This window comes from Anser brachyrhynchus (assembly GCF_964034855.1).
Source record: "Anser brachyrhynchus genome assembly, chromosome: 2".
Classification (NCBI taxonomy): domain Eukaryota; kingdom Metazoa; phylum Chordata; class Aves; order Anseriformes; family Anatidae; genus Anser; species Anser brachyrhynchus.
Window position 1 is genome coordinate 136,241,918 of NC_137695.1, and position 15,351 is coordinate 136,257,268.

Consider the following 15,351-nt stretch of genomic DNA (forward strand, 5'->3'; position numbering starts at 1 on the left):
TTTGTTGGTTGTTGTTTTTAATGTGAAGGGAGCAACAATTAGCCAGGTGTAAATTTACCAAACCCAGTTTATTCCTTATTTAAATATATGAGCCATTGATCCAGCGAGAAGCTGCTTCGTTTCAGACATCTTTATTTCCTCCTGCCCCCCTCGCCCCCTTTTTTTTTTCCCTACAAAAAATAAAAAGTTGAGTGAGCTCTGATTTGACATCAGAGTTAGCATTTCTTCCACCCTCTTCTCCAGCAACATGGTGACTTGCATGGTGGCTGTCTGCTGGAAGAACTGGCCATTTTCGTTCTTTTTCTTTCCACTCTCATTCCCAGGGGGGCTGTGATAGGACAAAGGTATCAGTTTGTCACCATACTCCATACTTACCTCCTGTGCCTCTGCTTTATAAATTCCTACAATTTCCTTGTGAAATGACAGACTCCCAAAGATCTATGTGCTGCTCACTTCTTCGAAGGTGCAGCAAAATGAAGCTTTTCATATCTCATAATATCCATATCTATAACTGACCAGAACAAACACCTTTTGGGAAGAATTTGGAAAAACTAGATAAGCTGCCAGCTTTTATCTGCTTTTCAGTGACTAAGAATAAGACAAGGGAATCAGGACTCTCGTTTGACTAGTCATGTATTTATTTGTGGCTTTAACATGCAAAAACAGTATAACAATTATAGAAGTTAGAAAAAATATATAGCACTGAAAAAAGTACTCATGCAAAATGAGGCTTCTACTTGAACTATTCTTCACAATCACCAGTTAGTTGATTTGTCCCAATATTTATAGTTCATCGTTAAAACTGCCAAAACTGGCAACCACCAGGATTGTTGTCTCAATTAAGGACAGTAAACAGATTGTCCCATTTTTTTAAATGAAAAAATCCAAAATGTAATACTTCACAGTTTAACATGTTTATTCATTTAAACGAGCTAAAAAATAGTGGTGTGACATCTGCTTGAGAGACACTGGTACCTAACATTTTGGCTGTCTCCCCACCAATTTGGTTCTGATTAAGGGGGGATGGGGGTGGAAGAAGAGTAGAGGATTCTGTCAGTTAAATGCATTGATAAACTACAAAAAAAATATTTCTTCACTCTTGGAAAAGTGTAGAAATACATCTATGAAAGAATGTATTACAGCAAACTAAGAGGATGATGGGGAAAAGTGCTGCGATATATCAGCGTCGGCTCTTTCAGGGAAAAATATTGTAAGCATATGATCACAGACAATCTTTGCCAGTTTATTTATCTCATGGATTCATTTCCCAAAGTGCAGGCATAATCCACCACAAAATCTTTTAAGAAGCAGTTCCAACGTCACATTTCTGCTGTCTTATTGATGTGCCATATTGTTATTTTCTTAGTCATAAGCATCACTAATTATTATGCTACTGTAAGTAAAACTTGAAATGCAATCAAGATCTGTAGTATCCTGTTTGTTGGCACTCGAACTTGCATAGTCTGCATTTCAAGTACAGTACTTTACAGAAAATTGTCCCAAATGCATTTGACCTTCACCAGTTGGCTCAGTTGTGCCTTTTATAGGCGCAATCCCATACATCAGAGCAAAATGAATCATCACTCTGCTGGGAGCTGCTAGCAACGTTTTCCTCTCCGAAGGGGCAGCATTCAAAACTTGGCCCTAATTCAGCAGAAAAGCCTCTTCCTTGGTAGCAGTTTTCATGGACATGGGATGGGTAGTTTTGTAGGGCTTCCACTGTGCCTTCGCTTAGTTGGGTTGTTTAGAAGCTGCTTCCAAACACAGCTTGTTAGGTCAGCTATTCTAGATTATACCTAAATGAAAGGATGAGTTTGCTGGTGTTGTACATCTTTGCAGTTATGTACGTGCTGTCCCTGCTACAAGCTGGTCTGATGAATGGAAGGAGCTATGACATACCCTGAATCACATGATGTCCATATGATATGCAACAGTGAAGTTTAAATAAAGCGTTCTTCAACAAAAGTTTAAATACATCTCTAGGGTCCATTAGGGAAATGCTTAACATGCCTCCTAAGCTTCCAGTAAAATATATTTATGGACTCTAGGAAATAGAGTTAAAGCCTTTCCTTGGCAATGCTCACCAGCAGCACTAGTAAAACTACTATACTGAGGCTTCTGTCCTGAGATGGTCTACATGCTGGTTCTGCCTCTGTGGGATCAAAGGGAAAAGAAAAACTGCTGAGGAAATATTTACTGAGCAAAATCACTGCTGGAAGGCTGTCGTGCCTTCCTAGCCAGAGACTCTTCCAGATGGGACATCCTCTCCCACCCACTGCGCGAGGGCCCAGTACAGGCATCTCCACCACAACCTCTGCCTGAAAGAAACTCTGTTTACTCCACAAGCAGACTGAAGTCTACCCTGTTCCCAGAGGTAAATACCCTTGAAAAAACCTACCCAGTCAAGCCAGGGCTGCTGTGTAAGTGATTTGATCAGCAATCTTTCTTTGAAGCAAGTGTATAAAAGTATTCCTTTTATAATAAAGTCAACTTGTCTGAAGTTGATGGGAGCTACACGGAACAACTTCATCTACAGAAAATCTGCTGTATTGGTATTGGATAAGATGCCAAGGGAAGTTCTCTTTATTGTCTTTTAAGTATTCATAGGCTACACTTAGTCTGAATATGAGCTCAGAGGTTAGAAAGGTATAGAATAATATAAATATTCTAAAGCTGGCGAATATCACTGTGCACATTTGAACATTGTGCTGTCCAGATTGCTTTAGTGTCCTTCAAAATGTATATGTAATTCAATGTGATACCTCCAACATTAATAAGAGCACAAAGATAATACAAATACATTTATTATTAACATAGGCACTAAGCAACTCATACAAAGATAGATGGTCCAAAAATAAGGAGGCATATTTCAGTCTGTGATATAATTAAGAGCAAAATAAGCCACATGTTTGCAAGATTCAAATCAGTCCCTATTCTAAATTACCAGGTATGGTCACTAGAAAGTAAAAATAACTTCAGGTTAGATTATGATCTCCTTTGAGTAAATCAGTTGTAATTTCAGCGAATTCATAAATGAGTAAGCTCATAATCCAAACTCATTGTTAATGTTGTTGTGCTTGTGCCTTTTAGAAAAACAGGGATAAAAAAATTTATGAAAGGTGGAAGCTTTTAGCTTTAAAAACATATTGACATGGTTCCATTAGAAATTATTGTGCTGATAAGAGAAACAGTGTGCTTGCTGCAATATTTACCAGGTATTTCTGTGTACACTGAACAGAACTCTATCCAGTTTATTTAAGCAACAGAAAATCTTCTCATTACATGAAAATATCTTTCATGTAAATGAGAAGGCCTAACCTTAACGAAGCCAACAGACAAACTGCAAACTATGGTACTTGTGGGCAATATGGACTGATAAGCCACAAAACAGGAAAGTTGCTTCAGTCACACATTTATGCACTTCAGATTTTGTCTATGAGTCATAATTATGGGAAATGAGATCTTCATGTTCTAAGAACTTCATAAATTTGACAGTAAGAATAGCATGCTTTTTAATGTAACCAAGTCAGAAAGCAAGTTACGAGACAACTTGCATGATGGGGATAACCACACATCATTCTGAGACCACATACCACCCAGGGAGCTACATAAACACATTAAGAAAGCAATCCTTCCAGCAATTTATGGAACAAGAAAATTGCTCATGCAAAGTAAAAGGAGAGGTCTGTAGGTTCTGTGACATGTGGTGTGGCACTGGTGAAATGAACGGCATGTCACATCCAAGAAGACAGATTGTGATATGCCTTTCTCTGCACTGAAAGGCGGGCCATGTGTCAGAAAATGCTTCACCATAAATTCAACGTGTTGGTAAGCGTTTGGTCACGTATAAGAGTATTAGCCGCCTATAAGTCATATGAATGTATAAATGTTAAGATTTTGTGTCTGTAACAGTCATAATTAGAAAATGAGAAATATTTGCATGTATATGTTTTTCCCTTTCATATTCTTGGAAGACGGTTGTACTCTGAATTTCTAGAGGAGTTGTTTTGCATTACATAAAGTGAATGAGGAGTACGAGAGATAAGAAGTGTATCCTTAGAGAGCCATAACGTATATGGTCATAGTTACTGTATGGTTTAAAAATTAACTGCATTGATCTAAGTTCCTTAAGTGGTGATAATGGGACTGTGTCAATTTAAAATAAATATATTTTCCATTATAATAGTTGCTAGGATTTGGTATGCCTTTGTCTTCAAAATCAGTGTATGGAATCTAACTCAGGCATTTCTGGAAAAGTCAGTAAATGTCTCATTTACAATTAAACCTAACCTTCAGCCCACAGACTAGTATCAAAGATACAACCAAGCTAGTCTGCTAACAAGATTTCAGAATTATAGTAGCTTTTCTGGAAGTTAATCTGCCTAACTCATTTGCACATTCAGCACTAATGGCTCCATGCTCTTCTTGGTTTCAAAACAAAACCAAACTAGAGAAAGACTGACCACAAATTTAAAGGATCAAACCAAAACCTTTACAACCATAAGCTCAGTAATATGCTGAAGCTGAAGCAGAACAGTGTAAAGGCAGAATTTAACAGCTCCCTGCAGCTGCTTTGACATACCAACTTCTTCAAGTTGCTTGTGGTTATCAAAGGCATCAGAAATGTTATCTACACTGCATATTCTGAAAGAGACTTTGTGAAAATTAAAGGATGACACAGAGCCAAGATTTTCCCAATTATTAGAAGTGTACATAAAAAAAAAAAAAAGCCTCTTAATACTTACAACTTCACACATTAGTTTGATGATAAAAATGATTGTATAACCACAAAGAATTTTTTTTACAACATCCCCCTCACAGGTAGAGCCAGTTGATACCACAAACAACAGGAAGAGTATAATTAAAATATAATTTTGACTTTATATTAATAATAGAGCAATACACTAATTAAACCCAACATCGACTGAACTTTCTATTTACACTAGTTCAGACAGCACAGGAGGCAAAGAACTGTGTTTCAGAGGCATATGCGAATGCTAGAGCTTCTGTCATCCAGGTGCCATTTCTGACAGAACACATGTGTGCTGAACAGTTGGCAAAAGAATGAAAAAGATTACTGTAGATATATGGGCACACAGAATCTGGGATGACATAAAATTAAGTCCATATAGGAGGTGACAGACTGCTTCTAAAAAGATAATTTTTTCCTACAATTTCTTCCATCTTTGTGTGTGCATGTGTGCGCACACATTTACAAGAAAGATTAAAAGGGAGAGAAAGACCGAGGGTTTTTTGATATACTTTAAATATAAAACAATAAAAGATTATTTTATTTGGTATTTCTGCTTCCTCTTGGGAAAGGGAAAGGAACTTAATTTGGCTATTAGGAAGCTTTGATTCCTAAATTTACTCAAGGCAGATTCTTATCCTGTGAAGTCAGCATCAATACCCATGATAATAATAGCACCTGTCTTTCGACATCAAAGTTCTCTGCCTGAGAAAAAATAATGTAAACAATAAACTTCATGTGTTGTACTGCAGCTCCTGGCTTCGGTGTTAACCAAATATACTTGCCGGGCGTGAGTGTTCTTCGTTTATTTTGGAGATCTGGAATGTAGAAGTAACTGATGTATTGCAAAACTTACTAATTTGGACTGCAAGAAATGGCATTGTTTACTGTCTCACAGTGAAGAGACTGTGTGTTCCTACGTAGTCTTGTTCAAGCTGAAGAAATCGTGATGATAGATTCATTGCATCTGCTAGTTTTCATCTGGATCCAGATCAAGGTCAACTTCATTGGAAATGTTAAGATAAAAGAAAGCATAGAAAGCCAACAAAAATACCAATATAGCTGCAAGGACAAGGGCAACTTCCTGCAGAAAAAAAAAAAAAAAAGGCAAAACAAAAACTGTTAGGAACACTATCATAATTTAAGATAAATAAGAAATAAATGTTACTTCCCCTCTATAATGCACATCAAAATAACACCAGACGTAGACTCTGCATAATGTATCAATACTTTAATGATTTCTTCTTTTTGATTACCAATTCAGAGTGTTATAAAACCCATTCACTTAATAAAGATTTTGGTGAGTTTGATACACCGCCAGAAATAAGATCCTTGGCTCAAAGATCTTGGTCTGACCTAGAAATAGGAGCTTTATGTCCTTTTATTATTCCATCCCTTCCTTTTCAAAAGAAAACAGAATTCATGAACCACAGTTTTGAACACAAATTTAAGTTATGAATTTACACTGTGAATTTTGATGTTTTCTAGCAATATGTTACTGCTTTTTGCCAACAAATTTGTAATTTTTTAATGAAGCAAACACAGTATGGTGGAAGTCAATGAAAATTGCTACCTCTACCTCCCAACCTCCTGGCATACATTACAATATGGATCTACAAAATCCTTCAGAATTGGATGAAACTTTTCTTCTTTCCTCTCTTCAATAAGGCAAAAAGCACAACAATTCGCACTTGCACTTGCCTCTCTTCCCATAAAATATTGCAACTTGCTGCATCTTCCTTAATTAACATAAAAGAGTCTTCCAAAGTATACATGATTTATAGCAGCTTTCAGAATCAGAAAAAAATGTTTTTCTACTAAACGTCATATTCACTATGTGACTGCCTATCATCATATTCTATCTTAAGGCTGGACTCTGTTAAGCTCCAGCTTTAGATCTTGGATATAACAAATCAGAGTGTGATCATCCTCTTTAAAACACTACTTCTCGCAAAGTTGCAGTGTTTCAGATTTTTAAGTTTTTATTTTCCAGGAAAGCACAGCACACTCCCTTTACTGTTGACTCTCATTTTGTTAGACAATAAAAGAAGAAATACAGATTTGAGAAAAACCCCTGTGTTCCTCCAGCTCACAGTAAGTACCACTTCCACAGCTAACAGCACGCGCCGCTTCATTACCTATCACCGTGAAGGATTTTTGAAATCATGTACTGGGGTACACGTACAAATCATGTACTCATAAGGAACAGGTCAGTTTGCCCACCCCCACAAACCACCTACTCCCTACAAAAAGAAGCAATAATCTCTCCTCAGAATCTCAGCTTCATGTTAACCTACAAATCATCTGCATCAGAGCAACCCACCCATATACTTAAAAGGGGAGAAACAGTTTAATGCATTTATAGCAACTAATCTGAATTGGTACAGAAGATGCTTACATCAAACTTACTCTGCCAGTGGGACAGAAGGGAGATGCCTACACCTCACCTAGACAATCAGGCAACCTTTCCAGGTGAAGGAGAGGATCTGGCCCTCTTCAGTGTAAGATTCCTTGTGTCCTAAACAAGAAATCTAAACAAGGTCACAGGGACACCCTCTAAAAATGCCTGTTTCTCCCCTTAGACCATGAAGGGAGTGTAGATGATGGGTCAGGTGTAGAGATTTACGCTGCAGGACAAGTCCCATCCGGGATCTCCAGATTCGTGGTAGCTGTGTGACTGACTTCGCACGTCCACTGCCATGAAGGAGTTAAAAGTGTGTTAGCTTCACTTTTTAAAGTCTAGCCCATAATCTGGCATTCTTCTATAGAACAGCATTTCATTTGCATTTACATGAATGCATTATATAGTTTATCAGAATGTTGGATCAATAATTCAACATATGCCGTCTAATAAACTTTGAAATACTACTGCCTAGTTGGTGTAAGCTTTATAAAAGTCTTTGTTCTATAGAAACCTTTGCTTTACATTTTATATGGATGATTAATTGATATGCACTTTAAATTTATTTTACATTAAAATCGTTCCTGTAAATTTGCTGAGGCTGTTTGCTAAGGATTTCAGCTACATTTTCCTCTTAGAGTTATCCCATTCTCTGAGCCTTACCCTCCTGTTTTTATATGATTTGATTAAAAAAAAAATACATCTAATTCACTAATATATTAAAGGAAAGTGATTTTTGCTTTGTTGCAGTTACAACACGTCAGTATCTCACAAAAGGGCATGGCAGCATCAGACAGGTTTCATTTATTTCCTTGTATCCACAGCTGTGCTCCCAGACCCATCTGGCCACACAGCTACTAATCTTAAGAGGATGTAATAAACAAGTGACATACAACTGCAAGCTCCATCTGCTCAGGAGAGTGGACAACAAAACCGTACAATGCAGGCACCGTTCACACTTGACACAGACAGCAAATTCATTCCAGTATTAAAAGTTTTTTCCCTTGTTTGGATGTCACACTTGCCATGTTTTCTGCTCTACAATCAGGCCACCTTCCCTCTCCCTTCTCCCCAGACTCCCTTATGAAATACCGCGGTAGCAGCAGCAAAACTGGGGGGAATGTTTGCATTAAAGATATGTTTTCTGGGATGCAAAACTGGGAAAATCTTGTTTTTATCCTCAGGCTGCCCAATAACTGCTTGGGAGCAGCTCTTTAATTTCTCTCTGCCTAAGTTTTACAGCAAGTAACACCATGATAACATTACTTTCCTTACACAGGCATTAGGATGTAGGTGAATGGATCAGTATTTATTAACCCTGGGAATGACAAGCCTTATTGAAATTCCAAGCTTGAGAATTATGCAAGCACCTTAATTCTGAGTTACTGAAGAAGGCCAAGTAACAAAAATCTAAAATAAATGGTCTAACAAAGGACGCCTGGCTCTTAGCTAGGGATATGCAGTCTCTTAAGAATTGTATCCAGTTTATGAACTTTTATAAACATAAATTTTGCAATGTAAGTAGCAAATGAGACGCTACACCACTACACTGTCTGTGCAACAACAGTACATATTGTCATTCTAATTTGTTTTATACTTATCAGGCTTTGCTATTTGTATTTTAAGCCATGCATAGAAATGAAATGTTAAAATACTCCCCGCTTGGCATATATAGCTCCCTTTCTCTTGCACTTTATGGATCATCCCTATCATCCCTCTGCGAAATCCATTTACTCTGAGGATTTCACCATGAATAATTAACCAATAAGAAGAAGTCTTATAGAAATAAACTTAAAATGATCACAGGGCTTTTTCTCCTTTTTTCTTTTTTCTTTTATAACACGGTGCAGAACACTAGGAAATAAAATCCCTGCTCTCAAATTCCAAAGTACAGTCAAAGAAGCTTTTAAAAGGAACACAATTTTCTACTATATTCTCTCAAATTTAGAATTTCTGCAGAAATCTATTGATTGCAGCTTAGTTAAGTTTGTCAGAAACTTCTCCATAAAGGAAACACATGCCATTACAAAATACCGTAGATTTAATTCTCCTATCATTTTTGTCAGTTTTATGTCTCTCATGCCAAAATACTCTGGTAATGTCCTCAGATTCAACCTGATGGAATAAGTTGCAGAGTTGGGATCTAAATAAGATTAATCAGGATATGAAAAAACATGGGGGACTAGGTGGGGAAAATATGTTGAATATGGTTGTACATATTTGGACACTGTGTATAACAGTATCAGATACCATGTATATAAAATACCACACTCAGGAAATTTTAAGTTTTTTACATGTTAACTTATTTGTTTATTGTCCTCCAAATAGACGTATATATATATATATATATATATTTTATCTGACACCATCTTAATCTAGGTGAAAGAGTACCACAAATTTCTGAACTATTGAAACTATTATAGAAACTATTTCTAGATATTTCTGAAAAGGGATAAAAAGAAAATCACATGGACCAAGGACATTTGTCTTTTTAGAAATAAAACTTACATGGACTTAAAAATAAATCTTCTTATCCCATATAATTTCTAAGTGGAAGACTTTAGCTGGGCATTCACTGTGACCATTTTTTAGAATTTCAAAAAATAAGAACTAAAAATGAATGTTTACTTGTTAACAAGACATTTAACATCTAATGCAAGGTAACAAAAGTAATTTACTAACTTTTATCAGTAATTTTTAGGTTATAAACTTTTACCATTAAGATTTTCAGATGTTACAAAAACCATTATGGTCTCAAATAATGAAACCAAGGTACTACTACAATGTCATCTAAAACAGATGGTTATACGATCACAAAGCAGGATTCATTTTAACACAGCTAAATGCAAGATAATATAGTAGTTATAATTGTAATATTGTAGTACTACGAAGATGCTACTAGATAATATTGTAGCACTTACAAAGGCAGTACTTACAAAATGGAAGACTCTGCCTTGAAAGCCTGTGACTCTAAAAAGGTCTTTCGATTTAAGAGGTAACCACTCCCTCAGTGCGATCTCTAGATGTGGAAAGGGGGATTTCCAGTAAGGAGATGACTGTTATTTATTTTATCATAGAGAAGAATGAGAGGTAGCTTGGTTACAGCATATAACTATATGCCATATACCTGTATTTAAGTAAGATGCTTCACAGTGTGGGGTCCTTCTACCTTGTTTACAAGAACCTCTTGAGGTCCTGCCGAGATTAGATAAACTCGGTCTTGAAATAAGATGTAATTTCCTAGGAACAAGAATGAATGAACATTCAAGTAACCTCTTGGGGAGAATATGGACTTCCATGGCTGTGAGTCTTTTATAGCAAGGTTTCTCAAAAAAATAAAAATAAAAATAATTAGCCATTGGGAAGAATACTTCAACTTGGGCATGTGTGAAAGGAGGTCCTGGCTGCTAGCTCTGGATCTGGTGAACAAAATCCTCCAGACTGCTCCCTTCCTTCAGGGCCTGGGAAGACTGGAATTGTTTTCATGGTCACTGCTACATTCTGAATCCCTGGAGTAACAGATTGTCAAAAATAATGACAGTTCATGCTTCTGTGCTTCAGACTTTTCTATATAGGATCAGAGTAAGAGTTTCTGTCCTTTCCAATAAATTTCCCTTCAATTATATTGATTCCATTACCGGGATATGATGTTTTATTGTTGGACTTCCTTTCTTTCAACTATCCTTTGAAGTGTTAGAGCTTGGTCATAGCCAGATACTAAAGCCTGAGAAAGATGGACTTCTGCTCTGAGATGGTACAGAAAACCCTCCTAAGCTCCCGCCTGGTGCATCTTGTTCACATGCTGAAAGTCACCATGATTACTGTGTTTAAGTGTACTGGTCAGGCCAGGGTCAGATGGGAGCAATCTGATTTTGTTTTTTCACTTTGTACGCTTTTTTTCCCCTCTCCCTTCCATTTCAAGGTCAGGGATCAAAGTCTGACTGCTGGGAGCACTGGAATATATCACACTGTTCATTGGTGGTATATTAAGCTGCCCTGCTCTTTTTGTGAGGCACATAAACTGGTTTGAAGACCCAGTACTTTGGGCCTACAAAAGTGCTTGGATTTCCTAGAAGGTATCTGGATGAAATTTTATGATCTGTAGTATATAGGAGGCCAGATCAAATGATCTAATAGTCCCTTGTGGCCTTAATTTCTGCAAAGCTATGAAACTGTATTCCCAACATATCTTGGCAAACAGTCCACTAACATAGCAGATTATGAGCAGCATGAAATCAGAGAACACCCTTTGCCAAAATACACTAGGAATGTTTTGTTATCTCTTCATACATAACTTGTTCCAGATGAGATAAACTCTTAATAGAGAGCTAGCTAGCTAAACAATAGATTAAGCAGATATGCAGAAGAAAGACAAGACAGAGAGCTTCCACTTCTCTAAGAAACATTTATTCCTTAGCTCAATCAATGTACTATGATGCTAATAATTCTCTATGGAGCGGTATTCTGCAGCTGATTATGTCTTTGCAAGTGGGTGTAAAATGCTACTGTTCAGATTTGTGTCTGCTTTCCAACAGTAGAGAAGACTTCATCATCTATCCCTTGGACCACAGATTCATTCTTGCAGCCTGTGAAAAAAACATCTCCTCAAGACTTCCCATTACTTTTGGCCTCTGCATACAAAACCCCAGCTATTTGGGGCTGAACTTGAAGACTCCTCAAACCATTTTCCCCTTGCCACCCTCCCACTGGCACCTCTAAGAGCTGAGTCAGCACTGACAGCATAGAGTCCTTGCTACTCCACCTGGTCGTCACCTCCAGGTGGGCTTCCATCAGCACGACCTCTGGGGGCAACAAAACAACCACAAAGAGAAAATTCAGAGGCTCCCTTTTTGGTACTGCTATAAAGAATTTTGTCTTATCCAAAAACCAAGAAACACCCAACAGATTGCTTTCTCTCCAAGTTATTTCTTAAGACAGGGATCCTGCTTGTCCAAGACGCACCATGTATTTTGGCACTGTCTGCATTAGTGTCATGTATACAAACAGAGCCAGCACAATAGCTCTTTTACAATATTTAATTTTTAAACATGTTTAAAGAGCGAATATTACATTGAATACTAGCATGGTCACCCTGCTTGAACTAACTTTTGATAGTTATTAGTGCTTAGCTACTTCTCTGACATTATCAACATGGATAAAATCTCTCATTGGGGAAATTAAAAAGTACTAAATGGCAGTGACTGAAAGAAACTTTGTTACTTTAAACCTTGCATTAAAATGACAAGGCAATCAAAGTTTGACAAGACAAGCTAATTAGTATGCCAGCGATGAAATGTGAAGGATCTCCAGGGGATCAGTTCTCGAAAGTTTTATGTCATTTATAAGGCTTTTTTTTTAAAGCAAATGTTGTCAGCTCTTATGGTGAAATACACAACAGCGGAATTTCATTATCTTCATAGATATTGAGGACTACATCCCTTCTCTGTTTTTCAGTCCTCCTCTTTCCCTAAATACTTTAGTTTATATCTAGTGGTTGTTCTTCCCATGAATTGGACCCCAGTGCAAAACAATGCTAGAGGTATCACTAAGTACTAAAAAAAACCTATTGTAAATGGCATTTTCGTAAATGTATAAAATTTTCCTCTTTCCTTGAGAGGTTGTACTTCTATAAGTATGATAAGGTTATATCTCCTCTACAGTATTTTTATTACCTGCAACTTAGCTTTTATAGGAAAATGTTAATATATTTTGAAGTGCTGCATACCTACTATATCGTGTATTGAAACCTGGATAAACAAATAAATGGAGAGTGCACATATATATGTTTTTTCTCAAACATTTAACAAGAGCCTTGGCCATTTCTATTTAAAGTGCTGCCTACTTATTGCATTGCACTGTAATTACACCACTTTTCTTTCAACACAAACTGAAGTTAGTCAACTGTCACAGTACAGAATCGGAGCCTACGTCGTATAAAAACACTAAAACCTCACCCTTAGGAAGGTGAACCATGTTGTTTATCAGCATCAGAAAACTTTGCTAATATGAAGTGACAGCTGTGACAATACCTTCCCAAATGAAGAGCTCAGGCACATGCAAAACTCTGAATATTAGGAAACAAACAATTATGTGCATTTAGACTCGAAATAGTTTCAGAATTGTACATAACCTGATGGGTTATATAAGCTCAGCGAGAAGGTTGTATACAAAGGCCGTGCCTTCCTTGCCCCACAAGAACATCCCTGCAGGGAGAAGTGTCCACCTTCCCTTCCCTTTTGCTTAAGCTCTGCCAGCTTTTGTCAGCAATTAGGAAGCAAGGAAAATGACTGAGATCTGTTTGGGGGCAATCAGAATCAGATTTTATGGCCCATGTGTGCAAGAAATTTAACAGCCAGAAGACAATATTTTAAAGTTTTTGTTGTTATTGTTGTTTTGTTTTGGTTTGTTTGTTTGTTTGTTTAAAAGGCAGAGGCAGAATTGCAAACCTAAGACACCTAAGACATTGCAACTAGCGCAACCCCAGGAACACAACACCCCATGACCTGGAGAGCACGTGTGCACTTTTATGGCAAAAGTAATTCCAAACTGCAACAAAGCTGGCATTCTACAAAAATATGCAGAAACACATTTGTACAGGATAAACTGTTCTTGTTCTCCTTATTCACTAATATTTGGTATTCATTATACATACGATTACACATATGCTTTTCTATTCTCCATCATTTTAAAGTAATAATTACTCAAGATAAAAATGAAACAAAACATAGTCTGAAGGACATATTTTTCTCACTTGTAAGAGATACACGTAAAACTTGTACATTTCTAAAGAACTAGGCTGTACAGCAAAAGTCTCCAGGTAGAACATCACTTTTAAAAGGTCATGTCATTGAAAGTAAAATGAAAAGAAAAAGTAAAATTTAATAAGAAGGGAAGGAGAAACATCGAACTCAAAAGGTTAATAATCTATCCTTTAAACAAAAAAGGCAATCTACTTTTTCTCATTAAAAGCTGACACACAGCACTAACTGAGGAGATTATGTTGTGAAAACATACTGCATCGCATGGTAATGCTTGATCGAGATCAGCAATCAGGAGCAAAAAGAAAGCACTGTTTCGTGATTATAATAGCAAATTCTGGAAGACAACCAAATACATCATCTGGCAGCTCAACAGCTGTTACAGCTTGGTAGTAATACCTTGGCATTTGCTATAAGCTATAACTTGAAAAAATTGATTTCTCATCTGCCAGAAACAAGAAAATGTTCTCCTTTTAACATTTCTAAAGTTCCTTTCACTAGAATACTCAGGTGTCTGATCTTTTAAAAACAAAGCAAACAAACAAACAAAAACACAACATTTTTTAACCTTCCTGCTAAGCTAATTGTATATCACTTTGATTCAAAAATAAGTATGATGGAAAAATATTGGATGCCACCTAAATAAACAATGTACATTCAGCCAAACTCCATTCTGATGATCCTGGATAGAACATAATATTCCTGATTGCCTTCCTTCTTCATATTCACAGCCATATTCAGCCAGCCACTATTACACTTCATACCAGCCTGGAACAGGGACATTTCCAAAACATATTTCAGTCCCTTTCCAAGTATTTTGCTGTTAGTTAAACCTACTGTTTTCCAAGTCAGAGGTAGTACACAAGAATGCAGACTGAGATGATAATGCTGTGAATTTACAATATTTAACAAACACTGTCTTTAAATGACATAAGAAACTTATTCTAGAAAGCCTAGTTCTTAGAAACGGGTATAGGGCAGGAAGAGGAAGAAGGGAGATGTTTTGTGTATTGTCACTTTTGTAACAATATAAAATCATTAAAGCATTTGTTTTGTGCACAGAGTGGCTCACAGAAAAGATCAATTTTCTAAGTATACAATATTTTACTGACATTAAAGTATGCATCATAACAAGAACATGGACTACTTAAAATCCTTTAGTGTTTCATCTATTCTAGTTATCTTAGGGTTAAGTAAAAGCAATCCATCATAAATATTTTAGATTCCGGCATTCCACTTAGATTTTGAAGTGTCATAAACAATATCTCTCAGAAATCAATATTCACGCAGTACATCTATGGGGAAAAGAAACAAGAAATACACAAAGGTGGGATAAGCTATCAAAGAGAACTCTACCTTCACGCCTAGTGCAGTTTTCTTGGCCTCTGCTTTTAATCTTGTTGCTCTTAACATAGGCCTGGTTTTCTTATAATCTTGTTTTC

General features: G+C 36.8%; 1 protein-coding gene across 4 annotated transcripts in view; it reads right to left on the reverse strand.

The window, feature by feature from the left end:
- Window positions 1-615: 615 nt before the first annotated feature.
- Window positions 616-15,351, reverse strand: part of TRIQK (triple QxxK/R motif containing) — a 63,143-nt gene continuing 48,407 nt past the window's right edge. For all 4 annotated transcript variants that reach the window (XM_080582870.1, XM_080582869.1, XM_080582868.1 and 1 more), the window contains exons 3-4: window positions 15,266-15,351; window positions 616-5,834 (exon numbers count right to left, since the gene is read on the reverse strand). In XM_080582870.1, coding sequence (XP_080438996.1) covers window positions 5,721-5,834; window positions 15,266-15,351 — 200 coding nt within the window. In that variant the 3' untranslated portion in view covers window positions 616-5,720. The remainder of the gene's footprint in view (window positions 5,835-15,265) is intronic.